This window comes from Athene noctua, chromosome 25, assembly GCF_965140245.1.
Source record: "Athene noctua chromosome 25, bAthNoc1.hap1.1, whole genome shotgun sequence".
Taxonomy (NCBI): Eukaryota; Metazoa; Chordata; class Aves; order Strigiformes; family Strigidae; genus Athene; species Athene noctua.
The window spans coordinates 6,217,964-6,233,130 of record NC_134061.1 but is presented as its reverse complement, the minus strand read 5'-3'; the positions used below and the strand labels follow the sequence as shown (position 1 = coordinate 6,233,130).

The window sequence follows — 15,167 nt, the reverse complement described above, 5'->3', positions numbered from 1 at the left end:
TGCCTGGGGGCGAGGAGCTTCTGGGGATTCGAGGGGGATGTGGCAGCAAGCGGTTGTCTCGGAGCGCCGCCCGAGTGCCCCCAGTCGCACCAGTATGAGCCCGCCCTGGCCCTGGGTGCCCACAGGTCACACCCGTGGGGCCACGGCTGTTGCCACGACACTTTCCAAGTGGCCGCGGTCGGTGGCCCGGCGACGGTGGCCGCGGTCCAGCGGGGCCTGGCGGCGTGTCCCCGTCCCCGAGCGGGCGGGGAGCCTTTCCCGGCCATCGGCTGCCATCTAGCTGCCAGCCGGCGGGAGCTGTCCCCCGCCCTGGCCCCGCTCCAGCCCCTCCTGGGACCCCCCCGGCTTCATCCAGCCGCCTCTTGGGGCCCCCACCCCGATGCCCCCACGAGTCCCTCGCGGTCCCCAAGCCCCCCGGCCCCCGCCGGCGCTGTCCCCGAGGCCTGGCCATGTCCCGCTGTGTGGCTCAGGGCTGGCGGTGGCCCCGTGCCCCTGGCTCTGTCCCCCCGCGTTTCCCGGCAGCGCCGGGCCCCGGCACAAAGAGACCCCGCGGGGGGGCCGGGCCCGCCGGCTCCGGCCCCGCACGAAGCCCCTTTCAGCCGCCCGGGGAGGGGTCCCGGCCCTCCCTCCTCCCCCCGCCGCCCCCGGCGGGCAAAAGCCCCCCCAAACTCAGCGCACAGGTGACGGGGACGCGGCCGCGCACCCACAGCAGCGGCTGGGGCAGGATCCGGCCCCCCCGAGCTGGGAAGGGGGGACCCGGCGCCCTGAGCCCCGGCCGGGCTCCGGCAGGACCAGGCGGCGCTTGACAGAGCCAGCGGGGGGGAAGGACTTGGGAGGCGTCAGGCTCTAATTAGCAGCCGGCCTTAATGAGCAGCCGGCCTTAATGAGCCGCCTGCCCGCGCTGCCAGACGGCCCGCACAGAGCCTCCGCCCAGGGGAGCCGGGGCCGGGCGGCGGGTGCGGAGCCGCTTGTGCCGGGGCTGGGCCCGGGGGGGCGAAACGGGGAGCGGGCGGGGTGTGAGTCGTGAGAGAGACAGAGAGTGTGCGTGCGTGCGTGCGTGCGTGCGTGTGTGTGTGCGTGTGTGTGCGTGTGTCTGTGTCTGTGTGTGTGTGTGTGTGCGCACATGGGCATGGGGGGATGGAGACGTGTGTGCGTGTGGACGTGTGTGTGCACCCAGCACCCACAGCGCCCTGGGCCCCCGCACCCAGCACCCCTGGGCCCCCACGGCCGTGCCCCCAGCACCCACGCCGCCCCGGCGGAATGTATCCCGCGCCCACGGAGCCCTGCAGCGCTGCCCCCAGCTCCCGCGGTGCCCACGGCCTCGCACCCCGCCTCGCACCCAGCACCCACCCGCCGGCTGCCCCACGGGTGCCCACGGCCACGGCTCTGCCTCCCAGCCTGGCGTGTGCCCCAGCCCCCCCAGTGCCCGCCGCGGGGGCAGGGGGCCGTGCTGCGGTGCCCGGGCTGGCTGCCAGGGCACAGCCCCCCCCTGCTGCTGTGCCGGGACTTGGGCTCCCTGCCCGGTGGCCAGTGACGGGGGGGCCCCCGGGCTGCACAAAACCCCCGGGCCGGGCCCATCACGCCCCCCCCTTCGGCATGGAGAGCCAGCGGCTCTCCTCCTACGGCCGCCGCATCGGCCCCGCCGCCCCGGGCTACCGGGGGCTTCCCGCCAGCCCCCCCGCCCGGCTCCGGGCTCCCCGCAGCGCCCAGCTTGGTCCCCGCACGGGTGCCCGCCTGGGGCTGGGCAGGATGGACTTCTCGCTGGCCGCAGCGCTCAACTCGGAGTTCAGGGAGACGCGCACCAACGAGAAGGTGGAGATGATGGAGCTCAACGACCGCTTTGCCAGCTACATCGAGAAGGTCCGGCTGCTGGAGCAGCAGAACAAGGTGCTGGTGGTGGAGCTGCACCAGGCGCGGGAGCAGGAACCCTCCCGTCTGCCCGACGTCTACCAGGAGGAGCTGCGTGACCTGCGGTGCCACGTGGAGCAGTTGGCCACCGCCAAGGCCCGTCTGGAGATCGAGAAGGAGAACCTCGCTGAGGACCTCGGCAGCCTCCAGCAGAAGTAAGGCTCTGCCCCGCTTGGGGTAGCCCTGGGGCCCAAGGTGGCGACCATGACCAGGGTGGGGATGGGGAGCAGGGTGGGGATGGGGAGCAAGGGGGCCACCAGCAGCACGATGGCCTCAGGGACCAAGGTGGCCCCCAGGATGGTGATCACAGTCATCTGGGGACCAGGGCGGTGGCAAGGACCAGGGTGACAGCAGGTATCCCCAGGTTGGCCACTGAGACAGAGACCAGGGTGGCCACCAGGACCAGGGTAGCCCTGGGGACCGGGCAGTGGTGGGCACCAGGGTGGTGACGGGGCCGCGGGTGGCAACAGGGACCAGGGTGACCCTGGGAACAGCGCAGGACGGTGGCGGGGGGTGTGGGATGGGCACGTGCTCCGACACAGGGTGTGGGTGCTGGGAGCGCAGGGCCGTGTCGGCCCGGGGGGTCCATCCCTGGGGCTCAGGGTGACGAGGAGCAGCGCCTAATGAGTAGCAGCAATACCGAGTAGCAGCGCCCAACGAGTACTGCGCCTAACGAGGAGCGATGCTGAGGGGAACGGTGCTGAGTGAGTAACGGTGCCTCTGCTCCGGCGCAGGCTGCAGGACGAGGCGACCCTGCGGCTGGAGGCCGAGAGCGACCTGGCTGCCTACAGGCAGGTGAGGGCAGGGGCTGGACCCTGCGTCCCCCGTCCTGCAGCCCAGGGGCTCAGCCCCCAGCTCAGCCTCCCGCGGGGACGGGCAGGGGTGGGCAGGAGCGGGCAGTGGGGGGCTGGGGTGCCTTGGGGTGGGCAGAACGGGGCAGCACGGGGCAGGGCCGGGCAGCTCGGGAGGGAGCAGGCCCTGGGGACGGTCCCTCCTCTCCCCCCGCGGCGGCAGGACGTGGACGCCGCTGCCTTGGCTCGCCTGGCCCTGGAGCGGCGGGTGGGGACGCTGCAGGACGAGATCGCCTTCCTCCGCAAGGCCCACGAGGAGGTAACCCCGCGCGGGGGGCTGGGGGGGAGTCCCGGGGCTCGCCGGGGCCGGGCTGAGCCCCGCTGTCCCCCCAGGAGCTGCGGGAGCTGCAGGAGCAGCTGGCCCGGCAGCGGGTGCACGTCGAGGTGGACGCGAGCAAGCCGGACCTGACGGCCACCCTGCGCGACATCCGCAGCCGCTACGAGGCCGCGGCCGCCAGCAACGTCCGGGAGGCCGAGGAGTGGTACAAGTCCAAGGTGCGGCGGAGCCGGTCGCCCGGCGGGGGGGCCTGGCTGTCCCCTCCCGAGCGTCACCTCCTCGGGGCTGGGCGGCGCCGCCTGGGGGTGGCGCGTGGGGTTTGGGATCCCCGCTGCCCCCGCCCGTGTCCCGTGTCCGGGCCTGGTCCCCGCGGGGAGCGGGGACGTGTCCCCCTGCGGAGTGACACGGGCACGGTCCCTGAGGCGTGTTCCCAGTGACGGGGCCCACAGGCACTGTCCCGCAGGAGCAGGGACACGTTCCCGGTGGCTTCCACAGGCACCATCCCTCCCACCTGCACGGCGGGGATGTGTCCCCAGCAGCACCTGCCGTCAGGGACGTGTCCCATGTCCGCTGTCCCGTCGCCTCAAGGGAGCAGGGACACGTCTCCACGACATGTGCCATCAGCCACGTGCCCCACGTGCGCCGTCCCTTCCACCCAACACCGCGTGCCACCGGGGGCACGTCCCGTGTGAGCTGTCCCTTCCTCCCATGGCAGCAGGGATGTGTCCCCACCACAGGCGCTGCTGGGGCCACGGCCTCCCGGGAGCTGGGATGTCCCTGGGACACGCGCCTTTGGGGATGTCCCGCCTGTCCCCAACGGCTGCAGGAACAGGGACATGTCCCCAGGCCCACACCAAGGGCGTGTCCCGTGTGCACTGTCTCCTCCTGCCCCAGCAGCAGGGACACGTCCCCCGTGTCACGGGGCTCTGGGGACACGTCCCGTGAGCACCGTCCCACCACCCTGCCGGGTCGGGGATGTGTCTGTGTGCCACGTGCTGGTGGGGCCACGTCCCTGCAGTGGAGCAGAGCAGGGCTGTGTCCCCACGCCATGTGCCACCGGGACACATCCCACGGCACGTGTCCCCCCCCAGTTCACAGACCTGACGGCCGCGGCCGCCCGGCACGCAGAGGCCCTGCGCGCCGCCAAGCAGGAGGCCAACGAGTACCGGCGCCAGCTCCAGGCCCTCACCTGCGACCTGGAGGCTCTGCGGGGTGCGGTAGGTGACAGCTGCGGGGAGCGGGCGGGGGACACGGCATCGGGGGGCTGCCACCGCCACCGGGCTCCCTGGCACGGCGCTGGGGACCCCCACCCGCTGCTGGGGGAACGGCTGGTCCCCAGGGGTGGGAGGTGGATGGGCACCGCGGAGAGCCACCAGCTCCCGGGAGAAGGCGGCGGTGGAGGGTGTCCTGTCCCCTCGGGGTCCCCCAGAACGAGTCCCTGGAGAGGCAGCTGCGGGAGCTGGAGGAGCGCTACGCCCTGGAGACGGCCGGCTACCAGGACACGGTGGCACGGCTGGAGGAGGACACCCGCAGCCTCAAGGAGGAGATGGCCCGGCACCTGCAGGACTACCAGGAGCTGCTCAGCGTCAAGCTGGCCCTCGACATCGAGATCGCCACGTACCGCAAACTGCTGGAGGGCGAGGAGAGCAGGTGATGGCAGAGCGGGGGCTTCATCCTGCCCCTGCCCCTTCCCCGGCCGTGTCCCAAACCATCCCCAAAGCCTCGTGGTCCCCTCGGGGGTGTCGGACTGTCCCCAGCCCTCCTGCCCCAGCCCCAGGCGGGGCCGAGCTGGTGTGCAGGGCGGCAGCAGGACCCCGATGCTCTTCCCAACACCCCGCGTCGCTCCTGCAGGATCACCATCCCCGTGCAGAGCTTCTCCAACCTGCAGATCCGAGGTGAGGCCGTGGCCACGCGTGGGGTGGGGGTGGGATGGTGGCACAAGCAGGGGTGGCTTCTAGGGGTCAGCGGGAGGAGACGCTGTCTCAACCATCCCTGCCCCATCCGGAGGGACCGGGAGCTTTTCCTCCAAACCTCAAGGAATGAGGACTCCTGGGTTCTCCCAAGATGGGGGGAGGAGTGAGCCATGGCCACATCCCAGAGCCGAGCATGTCCCCAGGCCAGTGATGTCCCTAAGGCTGAATGACCACCATGTCCCCAAGGACAGCCCTGTCCCCAAGGCCAATCACACCCTAAAGCCACCCGTGTCCCCCCGGCCAACCACATTCCCAAGGCCAATCATGTCCACGATGCCGTGTCCCCAAGGCTAATCACTCCCCAAAGCCGGCCACATCCCCGGTGCCAGCCACATGCCAAGGCCAAGAATGTCACCAGTCACGTCCCCAAGGCCAATCGCATCCCCGAGGCCCACAGTGTCCCTGAGGCTGGTCACATCCCTGGGGCCAGCGTCCCCTGGCTCAGGGTTCTCCAGCCCAACCTGTTCCCTTTGGGCCCCCCCACCCTGAGTGGGGCTGGAGGAGCCATTCCTGGGCACTGGGTCACCCCCGTGTCCTGCCCCTGTCCCCTAGAGACCAGCCTGGACCCTAAATCCGTGTCTGAAGCCCGCGTGAAGAGGAGCATTGTGGTCAAAACTGTGGAGACCAAGGATGGAGAGGTGCGAAGTCCTCATCCGTGACACCCACGCTGCCTCCCCTCCACCCCCCCTCCCCACGGGGTGTCCCCAAGGGGGTCACTCATCATGCACGTGGGGCCACCACCCTTCAGCCCAGGAGCAGCCCAGGCAGGGAACCAGTGACCCCGGTGCCCTGAGAGCACGGCACGAACCGGCTCTGGGCCACGGTGGGGCTGAGCCTGGCAGCTCGTAGAGAAAACCATCCCCCGTCCCTGTCCCCAAGGTCGTTCAGAGCCCAGACAGGCTCAGCCCGGGAGGAGAGCCCAAGCCCGGGGTGATGGTCGCTCTCCCTCTGCCTCCAGGTGATCAAGGAGTCCAAGCAGGAGCACAAGGAGGAGCCGTAGGGCGGAGGAGCCGCAGCAGCCACACGCTTGTAGCTGTAGCCCCGTAGGTCCTGTCCGATGCTGCAAGGGAGCCCGCGGCCGGGCACCAGTCACGGGAGGAGCCGGCGGTGCCTCGGGGGGTCACCTCCCCGCACCCACCCCGCTGACACCCTGTTGGGGGCTGGCTGCCAGCAGAGCGCCCGTTCAGGCGGGCACAGCGCGGGGAGGGGATGGGCAATACCCGGGGCAGGCGAGCGGCGCCGGGCAGAGCCGAGCTCCCTCGCCAGGACGCTGCCACGGCCCCACAGCACGGAGGAGCCGGCGGTTTCGGGGCCGTGCCCGCGCTCATCCTGGGTCTCCAGTGCCCAGGAGAGAGGCCCTCCTGTTGCCATCTCTGTGTGCCAGTCGGACAAGACAACGGTGCCAAGAGCACCTCTCCCTGCACCCCACCTTGCTGCCCTCCCCCTGGTCTGGGAGGCCACCCCAGATCTCCCCAGTGTACCCAGGCCCTGAGCACCCTTGGGGTGGGGGGCCTGCAGGGTGCAAGGAACCGGCAGCTGAGGGACATTTCCCCGTCACCAAGCATCACGTGGGCTTAGCCCAGAGGCAGGGGCAGGAGGAAGGAGGATGGGGAGGCAGGTGCTGTCAGGACGGCATCCAAGAGTGATGAGATGGGGATAACGAGGGGTTCCTGGGGACACTGGGGTGTCCAGGGTGGTTTGTGGGGCCGGAGCAGTGGTGGGCACAGGAGGCTGGGTGGCCTCGAGGACTTCTCCTGGCACAGAGCCATGGGCCTGTCCTGGCCCCCCCTGAGTGTCCGCCACCAAGGTGTCCCCATCACCGTGTGGGGACAAAGAGTCCCGAGGGGCTCGTGGCGAGGGGTGACCCACGGTCGGGTGCCTGGGCCCTCGCCTGGGGGGGTCCCACACAGGTGAAAATGGAGAGGAGGGGAGTGCAGAGGAGACGGAGGAGGGTGTCAGGGCACCCACGGGTGCTCTCACAGTGAGAGGTGCCTCCCGCCACCCAGGAGCGATGGGGGAGGACGGACGGAGCCATCCCCGACCTGCTTGTCCCGCCAGGGGGACCGGGGCTGCCCTGGTGACAGTCGCTGCCATGCGAGGAGCCCAAGCTCCCCCCAGCACGGGCATTCGAGATGGGGCTGGAAGAAATCCCTTGTCCCTGGGCTCCACGTGGCCCTGTCCCCCTGCCCCCCTCTGTCCTCCGGTGCTCCCCCCGCACCAGCACGTGCCACCGGCCCACCCAGGGCCGTGGCCCAGCCCGGTGCTCACCCGCAGCCCCCGTCCCCTCCTTCGATTTAGCTACAGACCATGAGCGGAACCTGCCTTGATGCCACCTCACGTAGGAGCAACAGCCCAGCAGCACTCCTTGTACCCCGCAAGCCCCTTGGGACGAGCACAGGGGGTGCCACTGGGCTGCCACCCCCCTTGTCCCCTCTGTCCCCCCGTGCTTTGCAGCTCCTGACTCCAGAAGGGCCGTTCCCAGGGGCAGGAGATGTTACAGGAGAGCCGGGTGCTGCCCGGGTTTGGCATCCAGGGTGGGATGGCAGCGGCCCGGGGGACTCGGTCCCCCTCGAGCAGCCTCGGGCTGGTGCTTTGCAGCCCACGTTGCTACTGAATTAATGCACTAACACCTGCGGCAGCTTGAGGTGAGAAATAAAGCTAAAACGCGAGTGTGGTGCTTCCAAGGTCGCGCCTGCAACCTGCCTCTCCGCAGGCAGTGCCGGGGGTCTCCTTTACTGCATTTCTCCTGAGTCTTCTCACTAAACCACAGTTATTTTGCCTTTCCCCAAGTGATGGGGATGCTGCGGGCTGCTCCCATCCTTGACATAGGACGTGAGTGCAAGCGCTGGGCCTGGGCACTGCTGAAAGCGCCGGGCCTGTTCCCACCAGAGCTGGAACCGTTGTGTCAGGGCTGCTCCTGCATCAGCATCCTCCATCCTGACCCCGGGTAACTCCAGCACCTTCTTGTTTCATTTAAGCCTTCAACTCTTGGCTTTCTGCAAGTCCTCGGCTTTGCAAGTGTTACCCAAAGGCAAGAGGAATCGCACCCACAACAGGCTGCAGGGACACAGGTGTCCCCAAGACAGAAGCCACAAAGCCCAACATTCCAGTACCAGGCCCAGAGGTGAATCTGAAGCCTGCAATCAGGTGCCCAGTGGTTTCCACAGAGAAGGTGGGAGAGGGATGGGAATAGTCTGCCAGGGCGAGGGGGTGCCCTTTTGCTCCACTAGACGGGTTTGGAACAAAATGGACCCGTTGTTGCTGAGATGATTTCAAGGCAATCTTGTGGCAGGCGCATCCGCCAGTGCAAGTGGAGCTTCGTGGCTGCTGAAGTGTGGCAGCTTCTGGCTGGCTTTGTTTTCAAGGTCTCACGGTAGGTGAGACCTTTGGCCAATGGGAGCCGCTACTGACTACAGGTCAGATTCGGTCTGGGTGTCAATGGAGATCCCTGGGGGAGCCATCTGGAGCTCGTCCCCTGAAGCAGCACCTTGCGGTCGAGGACTCTCCCCTTGGGCCAGGACGCTGCCCAAGGAAACTCCTCGAGGGCCCTTGGGTCGGGACGCTGCCCTGAGCAGGTCCTCGAGGGTGAGAGCCCTCACTTGTCAGGTGAGTGACAGAGCGTTTGGGGTTGCCGTTAAACCCCAGGGAGTGAGGCTTTGTAAAGTGTTTTGGGCTGCTATTAAACCCCAGAACGTTGTTCTGTTCTCCTCCCGCAGACATTCGAATCGGTAATTTACAGAGAGCCGGTTGGCTGTTACTAATAATAAAATTTTTATTTTTTATATTGGTGGCTGGTTGCTTGTTTGGGAGCCTCCGTAACAAGTCTGAGCAACGTAACACACACGGGGCTGCTCAGCACCCTTGGGAGAAGCTTGAGAACCCTCCCAGAGTAGAACTGCAAGGGAGCTCGGGGGGCAGGTGCTGAGCTGTGCCATCCGAGGGCCTCTCTGGGCTCCAGCCAAAACAGAAGTGCAACTCCATTTAGACACACTATTAGGCAGCTCTGCAGAGTTTCTTTGTTGGACTGATGCCTGTCAGTTCCTTCTGCATTTCAATTTGTGTGGAATTTTGGCAAACCAGATAGAGTTTGAGATCACTGGACCATGAGGTGACAGGATCTCTGAGGTTGAGCCCGTGCCCTGCTGTTTGAGGTAAAATAATAATAAAATACCTGGTTCGATCAGTCCCAGATACACCACCCTGCACAGCACCTCCACCTCCATCAGCCCATTCTACCTCCAGCGGCTGCACGGATAAACACGAAGTGTCACTGGTTACATTTCTTAAATCCCCTCAGTGACAATGGTCAGTGATGACAAAGGGAAGGGATAATTTGGGGTCTGGTTTCTCCTCCAAAATACCAGCCAATTTTTTCTTTCCCTTGGTTGTTCTCCTCATCTAAGAGATTCTCACAGAGTTCTGTGAGGACACCCTGCCCCAGAGACCACAGCACAGTCCTCTCGGTAACTGACCTTTATTTGTGCAGAACTATTGCTCTGGGTGGCTCCCAGGAGCAGGGAAATGTACAGCAATGCTCCAGAAATAGCCCATTGCTCCGTTTCACACAATGATGCCAAAGCCAAGCGTCGAGCCTCTTTTCCACTCTGTCTCTGCACCACCCTGGTGCTTCTGCTCCTTCAGTTGACCCGGTAACATTTCCTCAGCTCCATCACTCTCCTGTCCTCCTCGGCTTCCCTTTGCAAGCTGCTGTCCATGAGGGGGGCTTCCCTCTCTGCTCCACAGCCAGCTGGGCTGCTGGGATGGCCAGCGGTGCCGTAACCCCCACTCATGTTCCGCAGCTTCCTCAACAAATCCCTGCTGCTCTCCTTCTCGGACTCGCTCAGAAGATCCACGTTTAACCCGAAGCGCTTGGTGCCCGAAAGGCTCTGTAAGATCTGAAGGACGGCATCTCTGTCTTCGTGACAGATGTTCTCTGCCAGCACCGTAAGGAATTCACCCAGGAGGCCAAAGCCCAAGTCAGCCTGAAAAATTCTGCCCAAGGCCTCCCCTCCGAGTTCAAGCAAAAACTGGTATTTTTCTCTTCCGCTTTTTAAGCATCTGCGCCAATCTCTGTAAAATTCGGCAGAGGTTCTGGGCAGTTGATCCAGTTCCTGAAAGAAAAAATAGGAATCCAGTTCATTTTGGTTTGTTCCCACTTGAAAATTCGTATCCTCCCCCAGCCCCAAACAACCTGTGGATGTCACAAAGGACTGCAGAAAGCTTGTGAGGTGGCAAAACATGAAGACAAGAAATTCCAGGTTCCTCAAGCCCCCTAGAAACCAGAGAACTTTGGGGGAAAATAAGGGAAGAATGGATGAGACATGAAACCTGGTGCAGATGAACACAGAGCAGTAGTGGAGTAACCCCAACCCTGACCAGAACCAGACATGCTGCCCAGCCTGGACCCACCGTCACTGCTCGGGAAGGGGTCTCCTGGAGATCGGCGTAGTTCAGTGAAAACCTCTGCTCCACCTCGAGCACTGTGCGGCAAATCAAAGGAGTGAGGAGAAAAAAGACAGGAGATGTAAACCCCAGACAAGATGCAGATGGCCCTGACACACCGTCTCGTAACAGGCTGCATTGGCGGGGATCTGTGGCAGAGCTGGCACTGAAAGGGGGCACAAAGCTCCGCGTGGCACCTCCAGATAAAGGGAAATCCTGTTTTATACACGATGGAATTGAACTGCTGAACTCATCACCGCTGCCTTAACTGACGCACAGACTTGAAGGAGGGTTAAAATGTTTGGGCTTTTCCACAGAGAGCGAGGACAAGGCACAGCAACATCAGGCTGGGCCTAAACACAAACCGGAGCAGCTCCGCAGATCAGAGCCCAAGTACTAATGGGATTCGGAACAGAATTTGCTCTGGGCAGATCATTGCTCAGTCCACGAAAACACAAAGCTGCCTGGAAGAGCTGCAGAAAGATCTCATAATAAACAGGCCAGTGAAATTCGGTGTCAAAAAAACCCACGAGAAACATCCCTGGGAAACATCCCCAGTTCCACGTCCAGTGGCCAGGACTCAGCAGCGTGGGCAGAGTCCACGGGAGGGGGCAGGACCGATGCCACTCAAACCACGAATGACCTGGGTAGAAAATGTTTAGTAACTGTTTCCCACAGCTGAAGAACTAAGGAGCATCCAGGGAACTCATCAGGCAGCAGGTTTAAAACAAATCAGCACTTTTCCATATGATGCAGAACTAAACCATGGGGTGAGAGAGAACTGGCCACGCTCACAGCTCTGCGGTCTGTGGCGATTAAATGTGATGACCCAGATGCACGGCCCGGGCTCTCTGTCTCTAACTGCAGCCAGCTGGAAGAGTGCGGTCGAGGGAGGGCACTCTTCCCCAAGAATGTGGTACTGGCCACCAGCAGAGGTGGGGTACTGGGAGCTCTGGTCTGACACTGTGCAGCTGGTCTTAGATTCCCCAGGGCTGAAGCAGATTCTTCTTGGAGCAGCTGATGCAAGCTCTTGTCAGAAAGTAGGGGCCAGGAGTGACCCCTGTGGTTATCTAAACACCCACGTGCTTGGGGCCTTTGAGGGCTTGCTCACATGTAGAGATATTTAGGAAGAACTCTCGCATTTTAAAATAATCCCCAAATTACTCCGGAGCAATTTTGATACGTGGACAAAGTCACAGGAAGTGTGTCCCTCACCTGGGGTATTTCCACGTCGCTGGCTTGCGGGGCCTTGGCACGGACTGCACAGGGATTCCACAGCACATTCCTCCTCTTACCCATCTTGTCCTTTTTCTCTAGAGGCTTCAGGTGTGATGCCAGCACGATGTTCCTGCAGGCAACAAGGGGATGGGATACTTGGCAACATCAAATAATGTGGGGCTTTGAGCTGCTTCTCTGAGGCAATTTCTGAGTTTAGGCCGTATGTATCATCCAGAGGGACCTGGACAGGCTGAAGGAGTGGACCTATGTGAACCTCATCAACTTCAACAGGGCCAAGCGCAACGTCCTGGGCCTGGGCTGGGGCAATCCCCACTACCAGAACAGACTCAGGGATGGAGGGACCGGGAGCAGCGCTGCAGAGAAGGACTTGGGGGTACTGGTGGCTGAAAGATTGACCATGACCTGGCAATGTGTGCCTGCAGCCCAGAAAGCCAACCGTGTCCTGGGCTTCACCCAGAGCAGCAGTGTGGCCAGCAGGTCAGGCGAGGGGATGCTGCCCCTCTGCTCCGCTCTTGTGAGACCCCCCTGGAGCCCTGCGTCCAGCTCTGGGGTCCCCAGCACAGGACAGACATGGACCTGTGGGAGCGGGGCCAGAGGCCACGGGAACGGTCTGAGGGCTGGGACAGCGCTGCTGCGGGGAGAGGCTGAGAGCTGGGGGTGCTCAGCCTGGAGAGGAGGAGGCTCCGGGAGACCTTACTGAGGCCTCTCAATGTATAGAAAGAGGCTTGTAGGAAAGTCGGAGAAAGACTTTTTACCAGGGCCTGCAGTGACAGGACAAGGGGCAACGGCTTTTAACTGACAGAGGGCAGGTTTAGACTGGACGTAAGGCAGGAATTCTTCCCTGTGAGGGGGGTGAGGCCCTGGCACAGGCTGCCCAGAGCAGCTGTGGCTGCCCCCTCCCTGGCAGGGTTCAAGGCCAGGTTGGACGGGGCTTTGGGCAACCTGGGCTAGTGGAAGGTGTCCCTGCCCGGGGCAGGGGGTGGCACTGGATGGGCTTTAAGGTCCCTTCCAACCCAAACCATCCTGTGATTCTGCGATTCTATCAAACAAGATGGGGATTCAAATGAGATCATGAAGCATCAGAGATGGGTCAGAGGAAAACAGAAGATTTTTCAAGCAGGGGGCACTTGACAGGCACATCCTCCTCACAAACTCAGTGTTAATCCAGTCGTCAGGACCAACGGGGCAGGAATTTCCCTGTAGGCTGCAAGCACCATGGTTCCTCCCCAGCACGGGGACTGGCTCGCTTCCCAGGAGCTGGGCATTTCCACCAACAGTTCCTCTAGAGCCAGAGCCTCGAGAACTGGCAGGATCTTGGGTCCTCCTGCCTTTTTCTTACGGTACACTGAATTTTCTGTGGCTTTGGGACTTCCAGAGGAAAGACCCTAAATTCTTACAGCAGCCAGGGACCGTTTGGCAGCTTGCAGCGTGCCGGGCAGGTACGTTCTGTGGATTCACTTGAATGGGCATCTTATTACACTGACATCTGCAACGAACTACAGCAGCCCAGAGTCGGTGGCTCTGGTGGTTCCTCTCATCCCATGGGATGAATCCCTGCAGTTGGTCATCCCAGTAACGGGCAGGAGATCTCTGAAGGGGTCCAGCTCTCTGCTCCTGTGCTAGTGTGGGCTACACGAGCGAAGACACTGCCCCACAGAGAGAAGCTGCTCCGTTCCCTCCCTCAGATTACTTCTGCTGTTACCAATACACCGATAAAACAGCTTAAAATCCCTCAAAGATCCCTTTATAGGGACTGGCAAGAAAGTTGGGGGAGAAAAAAGCATTTTAAGGTGTTTTTCTGCCTTTCAGGGATCAGACGATATGACTGAGTGCAGACAGAGATGAAGCCGTGGATGGAATCTGATCCCGTATGTGTTTACCAAGGGGCGGTCAAAGTCCTTTGTAGGATCCCCCCACAAACCTGTCTGTGGATGTTGAGGGACAGGGACTTCCCCAGACGGATCTAGAGGTGGATCCGGGACTTGGGTGGGTGTTGGGAGTGCCCTGCGCTGCTTCTGCGAGGCATCCCTGCCATCCCTGGGCCACACACCAGCTCCCAAACCACTTGGACAAAGCACTGACGGGTTTGGGAGCACGAACATGCCGGGCGGGGTGTGCGGGGACAGGCGTCACCCTCTGCTGCGCCTCCACCATGGCACGGGGCGTGCGGGGAGGAGAGGGAGCGCCGGGCAGGCCGGCGGGGCTTGGGGGGTGGGTGTTGTGCCCGGGAACGGGGAGAGAGGACGACAGAGTGGCGGGAAGGGGACAGCGCGGGTCCCACTGCTGCTCCACAGCTTGGCCCCCGTGAGGACCTCCCCTGGAGCTGGCTGTTCGGGGCAGAACAGCTGAGATCTCACCCCACACACGTCAGCCTGATGATTTTAGGGGGGAAAATCCTAAACAAGGCTGAGTTTCTGTCCCACCCGGACCCTGTGTCACGGGGCTGTGGCCTTTTTGGGAATCCTAAAGCTGGGTTTGCTGCCCCGCCAAGCCAAGCTCGTGGTGACCCCGAGCAGAAAGCACAGATAATCAGCTCAACCCCCTCTCAGAGCAAAGTCTGAGCTCAAAACCCACCAGGGTCCCAGAACCGGAGCTCCAAAATAAAGAGCTCCAACCCCCCGCTGTGAGGCTGGAGCCCCCAGCACCAAGCAAGGCTTCGCTGTGGACGAAGCCCTTTGGGGTGGGGAAGCACCTGAAGCCCCCGCCCCGCCCCGGGCATCCCCCGTCGGACCTGAACTCCTCGTAGGAGGGGACGCGCTGGCGCACGGCCCGCAGCTTGGCCTCGTTCTCCCTCTCCCGCCTCTCGTCGGCCGCCACCGCCGCCCGCAGCTCCCGCTCCAGCGCCGCGGGGTCGAGGGCTCCGTCCGCCTCCATCCCGGCCCCGCCGCCAGGCAGGAGAGCGGGCGGGCGGCTCTGGGGACCCTCAGGGGACCCCGCTCCTGTCGTGACAGCCCTGCCGGGGCTGGCCTTGGGGACCCCCCTCCTGTCACAACAGTCCTGCCAGGACTGGCCCCGGGGACCCGCTCCCGTCGCGACACCCCCACTCGTATCGTGACAGGCCCGCCAGGGCTGGCCTTGGGGACTCCACTGCTATCGTGAGAGCCCTGCCGGGCCGCGCACGTGGATGGCAGCCGGGAACCTCACGCCGATCGCGACAGCCCCGCCGGGCCCCGACACGCCGCCGGCCCCCGGGGCCGCTCTCTCTGTCGCGACAGCCCCGCCGCCCCCCGCCGAGCTCCCGCCGCCGCGCGCGGCCGCTCCTCCCGTCGCCATAGCGACCGGGCACGGCCCGCGAGGCCCCGGCGCGGCTGCCCCGGCCGCGCCTGACAGAACCGGCCCCGCCGCCCCGCGCGGCCCCGCCCGCCCCGCGGCCACCGAAACCTCGCCGAGAGCGTCGGCGGCTTCGCCCGGCCCGCCCGGCCCTTCCCCCGCGGGCGCGGCGCTGACAGCGGGCACGGGGGATTCTGTCGCGACAGG

At 64.1% G+C, this 15,167-nt stretch overlaps 2 protein-coding genes across 3 annotated transcripts; one reads left to right on the top strand and one right to left on the bottom strand.

Moving 5' to 3' along the window:
* The first annotated feature begins 1,596 nt into the window (after positions 1–1,596).
* LOC141970510 (glial fibrillary acidic protein-like) lies at positions 1,597–7,281 on the top strand. Its single transcript, XM_074927163.1, has 10 exons — positions 1,597–2,063; positions 2,643–2,703; positions 2,923–3,018; positions 3,093–3,254; positions 4,128–4,253; positions 4,466–4,686; positions 4,888–4,931; positions 5,562–5,647; positions 5,968–6,052; positions 7,016–7,281. The coding sequence occupies exons 1-9, from the start codon at positions 1,597–1,599 to the stop codon at positions 6,007–6,009; spliced, it is 1,305 nt and encodes a 434-aa protein (XP_074783264.1). The 3' UTR covers positions 6,010–6,052; positions 7,016–7,281.
* Positions 7,282–8,275: 994 nt separating this feature from the next.
* Positions 8,276–14,966, bottom strand: LOC141970420 (dynein axonemal assembly factor 19-like). 2 transcript variants are annotated; one of them, XM_074927021.1, is made up of 3 exons: positions 14,383–14,966; positions 11,667–11,799; positions 8,276–10,120 (listed from the first exon to the last, which is right to left on the bottom strand). In XM_074927021.1, the coding sequence occupies exons 1-3, from the start codon at positions 14,562–14,564 to the stop codon at positions 9,647–9,649; spliced, it is 789 nt and encodes a 262-aa protein (XP_074783122.1). In that variant the 5' UTR covers positions 14,565–14,966; the 3' UTR covers positions 8,276–9,646. The 2 variants fall into 2 exon arrangements, with proteins under 2 accessions (XP_074783122.1, XP_074783123.1); XM_074927022.1 differs by having other exon boundaries at positions 14,422–14,966.
* Between the last annotated feature and the right edge of the window lie 201 nt (positions 14,967–15,167).